The following is a 13622-nucleotide window of genomic DNA, read 5'->3' as shown; positions in this document are numbered from 1 at the left end:
GGTCACGAAAAGTCAAACATGACTGAAACAACTGAACAATAACAAATTATTTCCAATGGAAAATGAACCTTTTTATTCTAGATAAACCTTTGCAGAGAGTTTGACAGGAAGTAAGTGAAGGATCCATACTTGCTGAATTGTAGATGAAACTGAGGTTCCATGATGTAAACATTTAAGTCAATTAAAAATCTAAATCAATTGAAGTCCTGGGTTTTGGGGAGGAAGTTGGAGAGGGCTTTGAAGAGAAAGAAGAAGGTCCCACTGCTGTGGGAACACAAAAAACAATCTGTTTCACCTATGGGGGTTTCCCTTTTGTTCAATTCTTTAACCTTAATCTTATTCCTTTCCTTATATTCATATGGCTTCTCAGCAAGTTACTATTTCATAAGTTGTTACCTAGCTAAAAGACATTCTATGTTTATAATATAGACCAGCTTTTCTTTAGTTCTGTATTAATATTTTTTGTTCCAGAAGAAAGCCTTTCCTAAACAATAACCTTCTTAAAGGTTCTCTCTAGTATGGATTCTCTGATGGTGAGTAAGTTGTGCTTTCAGGCGGAAGGCCATCTCACATTCGTTACATTCATAGGGTTTCTCACCAGTATGAATTCTCTTGTGCCGAGTAAGGTGTGTGCTCAAGCGGAAGGCCCTCCCACATTCATTACATTCATAGCGTTTCTCTCCAGTATGAATTCTATAATGCCGATTACGTTCTGTTCTGTGACTGAAAGCCTTGCCACATACATTACACTCAAATGGTTTCTCTCCAGTATGAATTCTATGATGTTGAATAAGCTGTGTTCTCAAGCGGAAGGCCTTTCCACATTCATTACATTCAAAGGGTTTCTCACCACTGTGAATTGTCTGATGTTCAGTAAGATGTGTCTTCTGGCGGAAGGCCTTCCCACATTCACTACATTCAAAATGTTTCTCACCAGTATGAACCGTCAGATGTTTAGTGAGTCGTGCCTTCAGGCGGAAGGCCTTCCCACATTCATTACATTCATAAGGTTTTTCTCCACTATGGATTCTCTGATGTCGAATAAGGTTTCTACTCTGGCTAAAGACCATCCCACACTGATCACATTCACAGAGTTTGTCACCAGTATGAAGCCTCTGATGTTGAGTAAGTTGTCTTTTCAAGCGGAAAGCACTGCCACATTCATTACATTCATACTGCTTTTCTCCACTATGAATTTTCTGATGAATAGTAAGTCCCGTCTTCCAGCGAAAGGCCTTCCCACATTCATCACATCTATGAGTTTTCTCTCCAGTGTGAATTATCTTATGCTCAACAAGTCCCGCTTTCCGACGGAAAGCCTTCCCACATTCATGACATTCATAAGGTTTCTCTCCAGTGTGAATCGTCTGATGCCGTGTAAGTTCTGTTTTCTGACTAAAGGCCTTTCCACATTCATGACATGCATAAGGTTTCTCTCCAGTATGAATTGTCTGATGTTGAGTTAGCTGTGAGCTCTGGCAGAAAGCCTTTCCACACTGATCACATCTGTAAGGCTTCTCTCCAGTATGAATTCTCTGATGCCGTGTAAGATAAGAGCTCAATCTGAAGGCTTTCCCACACTCACGACATTCATAAGGTTTCTCCCCTGTATGAATTGTCTGATGTTGAATAAGGCATGTACTATTGCGAAAGGTCTTCCCACATTCATTACATTCATAAGGCTTCTCCCCAAAATGGACTGTCTGGTGTTGATTAAGTTGAGCTCTCTGATGAAAGGCCTTTCCACATACATTGCATTCATAAGGTTCCTTTCCATTATGAACTGTCTGATGTTGAATAAGCTGTGAACTGAGGCGGAAGGCCTTCCCACACTCATTACATCTATAAGGTTTCTTTCCAGTATGAATTTTATGATGTTGAATAAGTAATGTTCTCAGTCGGAAGGCCTTTCCACATTCAGCACATTCATAAGGTTTCTCTCCAGTATGAATTGTCTGATGTTGAGTAAGTTGTGAGCTCTGGCGGAAGGCTTTCCCACATTCATTACACTCATAAGGTTTTTCTCCAGTGTGAATTCTATAATGCTGAATCAGCTGTTTCCTCAGGCGAAAGGCCTTTCCACATTCATTACACTCATAACGTTTCTCTCCAGTATGAACTGTCTGGTGTTGATTAAGTCCTGTGCTCTGACGGAAAGCCTTCCCACACACATTACATTCATAAGGTTTCTCTCCAGTATGAATTCTATGATGTTGAATAAGACTGGCCCTCTGGCTGAAGGCTTTCCCACATTCATTACACTGATAATGTTTTTCTTCATTATGCAGCCTATGACTTTCAGTAAAGTCTGAATTATGTTTAAAGAATTTCCCATAGTCATTATATTTGGAAAAAATCTTCTTTGAATACATTCTATTATATTTTTTTAGGTCTGGAGAAAGTCTGAAGTGCTTTCTTTTTGTATCTCGTTTAAGGAGGCTCATTCCTAAAGATGATCTCTGTCGCACAAAAGAAATGTGCCCCAGACTGAAGCTTCTGTCATATTTGTAGCTTCTTGACTTATTTGCATCTTTCTTTTGAGCTATTTTTACTTTCCAAGAATGTTTTTCCTCATTGTCCTGCTCCCTTTCTAAGGTAGCATCATCATGTTCCCAGGCTTCTTGCAAGGTGGATAAATGGAGAACCTCCCCCATGCCTCTTTCCTGGGATGAGTCTTCTACTGAAATCCCTAGCTTTGCAGCAAACTCCTTAGTTTCACAAGTAGCCTCCCAATCTGAATGAGGAAAAAAAAAGTAATTGTGCTCTGTTACTGTTGCTATACATATACATAGTACTGTCTTGAATATTCTCCATTAAGAGAAATTACTTTCTAAATATTCATCAAACTTTCTATTTTTTCCCAGTGTTGCTCTCTAAAACAAGAAGTCCCTCCCCTAGGAGTCTGTAGCTTATCAACATATTGGGTTCTGGGTCTTACTTTTTTACACCCTTCTACTTACTGTACTTCATTCACTATTTTATTTTAAACAGTAGTTGATAGTTTTGATCATTATCTCTTTACAATATAATTTTGAGATCTGATAATGTTAGACCCCATCTATTAAAATCTCTATTGATTATTTTTCTTGATCTTCTGTTCTTCCAAATGACATTGCTATCGTTTTCTTCAAGCCTACATAATGCCTTATAGGTAATTGCCTGTATAACATCAAATCTGGGAATCATTTTAGGAAGTATGGCCGCTTTTATTATGTTGGCATATCCTATCCACACAAAGTTATTCCCACTCCTAAGTATTTAGGTCTTCCTTTATTTCTGCCAAAACTGTTTTCAAGTCCTAATTATGAGACCTACGTATATCTTGGTATGTTCACATCTAGTGATTTTAAGAACTGTGGAAGTAACATCATGATGTTATTGTGATATCAAGCCTTGTGGGAGAGATTTAAAATCATGCAAAGACATTCAACCTGTCCATCCACTAAAGAAAGATCAAGTGAATGAACAAAGAAGGCTTGCTACCCAGATTCAACATGTATTTGGATGCTGCCTTATAGAGCTCATCCAAAAGGATGCATTTCAGTGACAGAACAGACAATGAGCTGGTCCCACAGTTGAAAAGGCGAACAATATGGCTGGCCTTTGGGAAACAATAAAGCTTCCCATGAGTACAAAGGCACTTAAAAAATATAAGCATTCTTCTGATATTGCTTTTTGGACACCACTGTCTCAGAGGAACTATAGGTGAATATCCTACAACGAATAATGCAGAGGCACATGCAACACACAAGCAAAGAAGAATTCTGAAGAACATAAGCAAAGGGCTTCATCAAGATATTTTATCACAGCAAGAGTGAGTATGACAGAGACAGAGTCCTCCATTGGTACATTCATGATGCTGGGAGAAAGCAAGGAATACACCTGGCATTTTGGGAGCACTAGGTGGTAAATGTAGGAGAGAACACGTGCTGTGGTTTCACACAGCCAGCAAGAATAAATTAGTGATGATCTGCATTGTTGGAATGCCAGGAAAACTGGAAAAGTAATCTAGCAGAAAATACGTCTGGATGAAACTCTCATACCATATGCCACATTAAGCTTCAAATGAATCCATTATCTGAGCAGCTCATGTACTAAACGAACTGGAGCAGCAATGACAGAAACACCCTTATCACCTATGCCTAGAGGAAGTATTCAGGACCGAATGGCTCACAGAAGATAAAATGGGCAATTCTGACCACATAAAATTGAAAAGCTTCTGTAGAAACAAAACCACATAGTTAAGAAGAATAGATAACTGGGGGAAAATCTGTAGCAAATTTCTCTAGTAAAAGTCTCATATCCAAGATATACAATGAAGTGATCAAATATCTAAGAATAAGAGCCACTGCCTAATAGAGAAATGATCAGAAGATATGAACAGGCAAGGTGAGGTAGTGACAGAGCACTGGACCTGGAGGGAGGAGGACTCAGGTTTGAATCCGGTCTCAGACAATAACTAGCTACGTGAATTTAGGCTAATCACGTAAACGCTATCTGTCTCAGTTTTCTCATCTGCAAAATGGGGACAATAATACAGACTACCTCTCAGGGTTTTTGTGAGAATAATATTATATTTGTAAAGCACTTTGAAAACCTTAAAAAATGCCACGTAAATGCTATTATTTTTGCTATTTTCAAAGGAAGAAATCTAAGCTATCAACAACCTTATGAGAAAATGTAAGTAGCTCTGAAACAATTCTAAGTAGAGACTTAAAAAATGGATTTTCCACAGTCTATATGAATATCTAGAAATTAAGCCACAGATAAAAATAATGAAATAAAAGCTCTGATGATATGAATTAGGAGAATAAATAGCTTAGAAAAGCAGCAAACTCCACCAAAATAAAGGACTTCCTGAAAACAAGAATGGCCCACACATAAATCAATGACTTCATAAGCTAGCAAGAAATAGAAAAAATAAAAACACTGAAAAATAAAAGAAAATGTAAACTTATCTGTCTGTCTATACATCCATCCATCCATCCATCCATCCATCTATCTATCTATCAGTCTATCACTGACCTAGAAAACAGGCCAAAGAAAGAGAATTTAAAAACCACTGGAGTCCCTGAAAAAAGTAGGGTAAAAAAAAAAGTTGTGAATACTATTTTGAGACACTGTGAAAAACACTGCCCACATGGTTCAAACCAGAGGCAAAGGAAAGACAGAATCCACCAGTCACCTCCTCAGTAAGCCACAAGAGTCTCCGATGTGTCACCGCCAAGATCTAGCGCCCTCAAAGAAAAAAATACGGCAAACATTGTGAAAGAAGGAGTTCAAGTACCTAAGAAGCTGACTTCAGATTCTCCAAGCCCTGGAAACCTCTACTATGAATATGAGAAGAGATCTGGTAACATGTATTATAAAAGACCAAAGGTGGAGGGCTCCACCCAAGAACTGCTTACCCTGCAGCAAAGAGAGATATAAAAGTCCAAGGGTAAAAATGGAACAGATTTGCAAGTACTATTGATGAACAGACCAGAGCTGATATGAACTGACCTCTCCATTTGGGTTTATGAAGAAATGATCATCCTTGTCATGTTAAAAATAACAAAATAAAAATTATAAGCCTGAATGGTAAGTCATGATAAAAGAACTTTAATTATCTGGACATCTGCTGGCACTCTCCTTCTACCCAAAACAGAACACAGTTAATGATTTCTAGACTGCTTTAGAAATCCCATTCTTCAAGATACGGAGGTACCAACAACACTACTCTAGATCTGATTCTTGCCAACAAGGTAGAACTGGTTTCTGGGATGGAAATGATGAGAATCTTGGGAAGAAAAGAATACTCCACCTTGGAACTTGTAACAGAAAAGCCCATTTCTGCCTTTCAAGAACCCCACGCTTTGGGAGAGCAGATTTTAATGGGTTCAGAAAAACCCTAAGAAGGATCACATAGGCCAGATTTCTCCAAGATGAAGTTACTAGTCCATCAAAGATAGAAAGCTTTCAAGGATGACATTCTCAAGGCACAGCTAGGTGGTACAGTGCATAGACTTGCTGGATCTGCAATCAGAAAGACATGAATTCAAATTCAGCCTCAAACATTTACTAGCTATGTGAACCTGGGTGAATCACTTAGCCGCTGCCTGCCTCAGTTCCCCATCTGTAGCATGAAGATAAAAACAGTACCTACTTCTCAGAGTTGCTGAGAGGATAAAACGAGACAATATTTAGACAGCACTCTGCAAACCTCAAAGTGCTCTATTAGTGCCAGAGGCTATTATTTATTATAAAGTGAACAAGCGTGAAGGGGAGCTTTCGAAAGCAGTGGATATGTACCCACAAGGAACTCACCACCCCACTGAGGTTTTTAAAACACATGAACAGAGGCAGGCAACAGGATGACCGTGTGAAAGCTCAGAATGTCTTGGGGCTGCAGAGGACAGCTATGGAATAACAAAAAGGCAGCTGGTTTTAAGCTAGGTCAGGGAGAAGAAGATCCATCCAAAAGGAGGCAGGATATGTCAAGGTTAGATGGGAAGAAGATAAAGCAGTTCTTCTTCAGTTTCCCAGCCAAGAAGAAAGACCTTGGGGCTGGAAAGGACTGAACAAAAGGGACTTGGAGGAAGTGGCACTTAAGATAAGCACTGAGATCTTAAGAGAGCCCCTGCTGCCTCCAGGAGTGCAAGTCACCTGGCCCAGGTGTACTCTATCCCACTGAAAGAGCTGGCAGGTGTGATTACTGAGCCACTGCCAGTGACCTCGGGACTATCAGGCTGAATGGGAGAGACATCACTAGGCTGGAAAAGGATAAACGTCACAATTAAAAAACAAAGAAGGCAGTGAATGGATGCTGCCAAATGGAGGGCAGTGACCAGGACTCTGAACACCGCCCTTGGAAGCCAACACTCCAGGCTGGGCACAGGGAGACCCTCCCCCTCCCCCTTCTAGACTCTTAGTGCTTCCCTTAAGGCCACCACAGCCCACTGCTGACTCATCTCAGCTTGCAGTCCACTAACAGCCCCAGATCATTTTGCAGTTATCTTCTGCTACACAGAAGATGTTTGTGTGCAGGTTCATTTCTGGGCATCTCAGTAAAGAAGCATCCAGAGGTGGGAAACCAGAAGGTTGGGGGGCTTTAAGTTCCTGCCATGAAACAACTCAATGAAGCAACTGGGGGTGTCTAGTGGGAAAAGAAGATCTGTGGCAAGGACGACACCACACTGTCCGGTTTGTGGAAGGCTGACGCACTGGAGAGATGAACTCAACTTGTTCTGTTGGGCCCCACGGGCAGAACTGGGAGCAATAGGTAGACGCTGGAAAGAGCAAATCCAGGCTGACGTTACACAAAACTTCCCAACGATTACAGCCATCCTCCAGGGAGGGCAGGTGCAGTGGGAGACCTGGGGTAAGCCCAGCTGAGCATCGAGAGGATGGTCACCACGGGTCACAACTAGTTGGCCATGGCAGCCCATCAAAGAAAGAAACCACACACGTGACCTCCTTCCAGTGAGGCCCCCGTCTACGTGGGCAGTGAGAACAGTGGAGCATGAGGAAAGGGGCAGAAGGGAAGGAGAGAAAGTCCCATCCCCTGCTGAGGCCTCCTCTTCTCTGACCCTGGAGGGACACGAGGAGGGGAGAGATGTCAGGACACTGGGTTGTGGACGTCCAGTAGGGAGCTAGTGCCATGCAAGCTCAGCTCTTCTCCCGAGGCCTGGGCAGTCAACAGGAGACATCCATGTTCAGAGTTTTACTAGCGCTTTCCTAGACTGACCAAGGGAACTGTAGTTTACAAGGACCCACTCACCTGGACAGCTACTTCTCTGGATTCCTCCTGGTGTCCAGGGTGCCTCCCTTCGCTCCAACTGGGAGATAACATCTGGCTTGGAAACTGTAAGTCCTAGTCATTGGAAAAGGGAAATTACTGGGGACAGAGCCATTCCAGAATTTAATCCTATTCCTTCTCTTTCCAAAAAAGTGGGTATGCTAATAAGGTCCAGAAAGTACTACAGAAGATCTTCAAACCCTGCTGAAAATAGGGGAAATAGATCATACTGTGGATCTGACCTCAGAAAAAGGTAATTTCCTTTGACTTAAGTGCAGGGAACTTTCATGGACTTCAGGGAATAGAAAGGATAGAGATAAAACCTCAGGGGCAATACAGCCCAGCTGCCAGTTTCTAGTTGAACAGAGGAAAACATTTCACGAGTATACTGCTTCCTGGCTACGAAAAGATGAGTAATTCTGGTCTCTGCATACACACAGTAGCCGCTCAAGAAAACACCCCATACTTCCTAAGAACACGCCCCCACCTCCACAAGGCAGATCTGAATCACTGCCGAAAGTTGTCCTTACCAAGGCGGACCAGGTTCCTGTAGTTCTCCAGCATCACATCTCTGTACAACTCCTTCTGAGGAGGGGCCAGGTGTCTCCATTCCTCACAAGTAAATTCCACAGCAACATCACTAAACGTAACTGATTCCTTAAAGAGAAAACAAATGAATGTGTCTCCAAGGATCAGCCCTCCAACACCAGTCCTGGCGAGGAGGGAGCCCTAAGGTGCTCAGCAACTAGAGGGTGTCATTCTCCAGAGGATTTGGCCTTCAGTGGAATCCAGCTCTATTATCACAGGAACAACAGTGGGATTCCAGTTTACTACACTCTGAACACGCCAATAAATATTACATGTGTGAGACACAGTGTTCAATATTGGATACAAAGAGGAAGTGAAAACAGTTATTCCCTTCAAGGAGCCCACCTTCTCATGAGCTAGGTAACAAAATCATAGGGGTCACAATCGTGTGGCACTTTTGTGCTACAAAGGCCTTAACTCAGAACTCCACTGGGCATCAGAATGGGGCATTATCCACAGTGTGAGCAGGGTTCTCACTTTCTCAGGCCGGCCATTTCCCCCTGCCCACCAGCTTCCAGGCTGTCCATGGTGGCCTGATGCCCTAGCATTCTCCAGCTGGAATCTTATCATCTCAACTCTCAAGGTAGCAAGGCAGTCCTCTTACACTCACCACAGTAGCTTTTCTAAACCTTTTCATCACTCCTTACACCTTCCAAGCTCCCTCCTCCAGCTGGGAATGTGGCCTCCTATTTCCCTGGAGGCCACTCACCACAACTCCCCTCTTCTCCCCCTCTATCTCTAATCAGTTAGATGCCCTCACTCCTCCCTTCCCACGTGAAGAGATGGTCCTTCTCCTTGTCAAAGTGACCTCCTCTAGATGCCCAAAGGATCCCATTCCATCCTGCCTTCTCCAGCAGATTACCTCCTCTGTCACTCCCACTCTCACCCACCTTAATTTCTTCCTGCCTACTAGCTTCTCCATCATCTTAAAAAAAATCCTCAACCCACGCACATGTCTTTGCTCGTTACGTCCCCTATCTCTCTCCTCAACAAGGCTGTGCACACAAAGTTCCTCCTCTTCCTCTTCTCTTAATACCCTGAAGTCTGGCTTCCAAACTCTCTCAACTGAAACTGTTCTCTCCAAAGTTACCAACAGGTGCTTCACTGTCCAATTTAATGTCATTTTCTCAATTCTCATCCTTTTTTTTTTTTGCTAGGCAATAGGGTTAGGTGACTTGCCCGAGGTCACACAGTTACTAAGCGTCAAGTGTCATGTGTCTAAGGCCAGATTTGAACTCAGGTCCTCCTGACTCCAGGGCTGGTGCTCTATCCACTGTGCCACTTAGCTGCCCCAATTCTCATCCTTCTTGACATCTCTATAAGTTTTAACATTCTCAATCACCCTCCTCTCCATGACCCTCTTATCTCTCTCCTGGTTCTCCTCCTCCCTCTCTGACTGCTCCTTCTTTGCAGGATCTTCCTCTAGACCATGCCCTCTGATCATGGTGTCCCTCAGGGTTCTCTTCTGTGCCCTCTCCTCCCTCTCTGTCCTACTTCACTTGGTGATCTTGGCAGCTCCCATGGAGCCCACAGATTATCATCTCTATGCTGATGATTCTCAGATCAACTTATCCACCCCATCCTCTTTCCTCCTCTCTGGTCTTGTCTTCAACAACCCAATATTTTTAAATATTTACTTAAAATATTTTTAAAAGCAGCATTTGCAGCAATAAAAAGCTGGTAATATATTGTGTGTGCAATCACTAGGGACTTGTGCTACAAGAAATGACAAACAGAAAAATTCAGAGAAGCAGGAACAAATAGAAAAGAAAGCAGGAGAAAAGATTACTGTCAACAATTATAATGTGCTCCCCCCTTGTTTCTGCCTCCTGGCTTCCTCAAGTCCCAGCTAAAATCCTGCCTTCTCCAGGAATCCTTCCCCAACCCTAATTATGCTTGGGCCTTCCTTTGGTTAATTACTTCCCATCCATCCCGTAGAAAGCTTGTTTGCATAAATTTGCTTCCTTGCTGTCTCCCCCATTAGACTGTGAGCTCCTTGAGAGCAGATTGTCTTTTGAATCCTCAGAGCTTAGAACAGGGCCTGCCACATAGTAGGGACTTAATAAATATTTACTGACTAACCGATGTGAATAGATATCATTCTCACTACAGCTGTAAGAAAGTAAAACAAAACAAGACACTGGCAACCAAAGAGAGCACTGGGAAAATTAGTACAGATCAGAGCAAGTAACATTTCTACAAGCAAATAACTGTGACAGTGCAAAAACAATGGAGAAAAAACAAGCAGAGTGAGGTATCTTATACTGAAAGAAAACAAAATTAACAATATCATGTAAAGCAACAAAAACAACCTTAAAAAATATAATCTTGAATGTTAAAAGGGTGAATTCACAAAGAGTGAAAAATAGAATGAAACAGAAAACAAAATCAAAGAATTTGTGGCTTTAAAAAAAAAGCCTAAATCAAGCAAGGGGTTTCATATAAATTCAAAGTGAAGGAAGGGCTGAAATCAATCCAGTTCTGAATTAGCATAAGTCAGGTGCAACCCCAACTTCAGGTAAGACAAGAGTGATCGAGCTACCACTGAAGGCAAGGGAAGCATGTTATGATCGAAGGCAAATCAATCAACCAGTCTTTATTAAGTGTTACTATAGGGCAGCCGGGTGGTGAAGTGGATAGAGAGCTGAGTTCAAATCCAGCCTCAGACACTTCCTAAGCTGTGTGACCCTTGGCAAGTCCCTTCACCCTGTGTGCCTCAGTTCCCCATTACTAAAAAGAGATGGAGAAGGAAATAAACTGCTCCAGTATCCTTGAGACAAGAGAACCCCAAATGGGGATGAGAAAAGTTGGACACAACAACAACAATAATAATAAAAAATAAAATGGTCTTGATTACTGTTGATCTTAAGGTCTCTCTTAGAGCCTTACAAATCAGAGATAAACAAGGAGAGTGCATGTGAACAAAATATTTGAAAAACTGGATTTGATAGACCCATAGACACTGAGGAATGTACCTGCACCTTTGAGAATTAAAAGAGGCATCTGGATTCTACCACAAGGGAGAGAAGACTCCAGGTGAGATTGAGTTAAGACTTGGAGGTTGGCTTAGAGCTCCAATTCTTATGTCTGCAAGACCGTTTGAATTATCAAGTAAATACAGAAATTTACAGTTATTAGCCTGGGTGCTCCATGAGGGCAGGAACTATCTGAACTTTCAATCTTCCCCAGACTTAATACAGGTTTGTCAAACTGACTGAACGATTTGACTGGCAGAGAACTTCTTAGAATGGATGTCACTTTAGGCAGATGGCAATATAATCTTTAATAGCTCTAAAAATAAAGAACAATTCAGAATACAAGGATGGCTTAGCTGCGTGCCTGGCCTCCTTTATATTGAGGATGCAGAATGCCACGGGTGTAAAACTGTGCACTTGGCATCCACGAGGCAGTGATGTAAGCATGTCAACTTACAGTCACTATGACCATATTATAACCATTCCGCAGGAAGCTCGCTTGTTGGAGTGTTGAGGGCCAGACCTGGAGAATCTAATATGGGATAAGGAATTTAGGTTAGACCTTGAGTCTTTCCTTTTCCTACCTACAGGCTTATTTATTCAGAATGTTTGGCTCACCAATTTCCCCCGCCTGGAAGGTGTTAGAATACTCTGCCCCTTGAACCTTGATGCCAAGCACGTATGAACAATTAAGGATGCGCATAAGGGCTGGGGTCAGTCACTAAGAATGGTGAGAACCCCTGGGGATAACTGTTAGCTTTCACTATATAATCAGACCCTCGGAATAATAAATTGGATCAGTCTTTCACTGACCCGCCTGGCCCACTTCTCTTTATTTCACAGCCCTCCGTCTGATGCAACGCCTCGGACACTGGAGTCTAACTGCAGGCTGATAAGGCACACTGCCTCTGGACCCTGACCTATGAACCTGGGATTGCTGAGATGCTGACACCGGCAGAGAAGAGGAATGCCGCCCCTAAAAAGGGCTTTGCCAACTCCAGGGCTGCATGTCTGCCTGTTTCTGAGGCTGCTGCAGTAATGACACAAAAGGTGATCGGCTTTCAGGCACAAAGAAATAAAGCAAGAAGGAATGAGGGAGCCCTTAAATGTAGCCTTTGGAGACCACAACACAAAACACCATAACCAAAACAGGAACCAGAAATGAGGAGGTCTGAATGGAGCTGCTGGGGACAAATGCAAAGAAACCACAAATCACATTAAGGAGCGCAATTAACAAGACCACTCATGGAGCGGCTGGGGAGAGGGAGAGCCAGCTCACCCGCTGGGTCCCGGCTGTCAGGAGCGCTGGGGCCATGCTCTCCTTCTGGATGAAGATCTGGAGGCCGGCACAAGACAGAGCTGCAGAAAAAAACGGGCGCATGAGAAAGACCCCACCTGCGCCCCACCCATCTCAGCCTGCTGGGGGAGAGGAGGAGGTCAGCCTGCACCTCGGATGCGGGTGGTCCAGGAACATTGGTCAAGGGCCTGTCAGCCTGGCCAAAAGAGGAAATGCACAGAGAAGCACCAACATTATGTGGCACTGGAATCGCCTGTGGGGCGGGTGCTCTTATTATCCTCCTTTTACAGCAGAGGAAACTGAGGAACAAGGAGGACAGCTGACTGGCCCAGGGTCTCGGGGCTAAGGGTCTGAGGCTGGATTCGAACTCTTCTCCTGCACCCATTAGACTGAGCTCCTTGAGGGCTGTGTGTATCCGCCTGGCTTAGCACAGGGCCAGGTATGCAGTGGGCACTGAATAAATGCTGTTTGGTTTGACTGGACCCTAGCCATGGCACTAGCCATCTGCGCCTGCCCCAGGCCAGGCACACAGTAGGTGCCCTATGAATGCTCGTGGGGGCAGGCAGGAACCTGGTCCTAGGGACAGGGAGCTCAGCCGCAGAGGGCGGGGTCTCAGGACAGTCCCGGGGTCAGACAGCCCGTGGGGCGGGGCCTGGAGGGGCGGGGCAAGGAAGGGCAACGGCGCAGGCTTCGCCTATCAGAGCGTCCCCTCGCGTATGGGGCGTGGCTACAGGAGGGCTCGGGGGCTCTGAGCAAGCGCGACGCTGCTGGGCCGCTCCCCCCCCCCCGGTCGTTTCCTTTCCCTAGACACATCCCCGGGGGCTCCGAAAGCAGTCGCAAGCGTATCCTGGCCTCCCGTCCGCCCAACCCTCCCCGACCTTCGGGTCTTACTCACTCCGGCCCGGTCCGGTGGTGGCGGAAATGGGAGAGAAGGCACAGCAGATGCAAGCGCGTCCGAGACACTAGCGTCACGTGGAAGCGGAAG

The 13622-nt window shown here is 44.0% G+C and overlaps 1 protein-coding gene across 1 annotated transcript in view; it reads right to left on the bottom strand.

The window, feature by feature from the left end:
* Positions 1 to 13622, bottom strand: part of LOC110201816 (uncharacterized) — a 59829-nt gene extending 46207 nt beyond the window's left edge. The window contains 5 exon segments of the mRNA XM_020977702.2: positions 517 to 2734; positions 7760 to 7852; positions 8308 to 8434; positions 12620 to 12699; positions 13533 to 13622. Coding sequence (XP_020833361.2) covers positions 517 to 2734; positions 7760 to 7852; positions 8308 to 8434; positions 12620 to 12655 — 2474 coding nt within the window. The 5' untranslated portion in view covers positions 12656 to 12699; positions 13533 to 13622.

The sequence above is a fragment of the Phascolarctos cinereus genome, unplaced genomic scaffold (assembly GCF_003287225.1).
Source record: "Phascolarctos cinereus isolate Bilbo 61053 unplaced genomic scaffold, phaCin_HiC Scaffold_4;HRSCAF=312, whole genome shotgun sequence".
In the NCBI taxonomy this organism is placed as follows: domain Eukaryota; kingdom Metazoa; phylum Chordata; class Mammalia; order Diprotodontia; family Phascolarctidae; genus Phascolarctos; species Phascolarctos cinereus.
The sequence above is the reverse complement of the archived record's forward strand: the minus strand, read 5'-3'. Positions and strand labels throughout refer to the sequence as shown.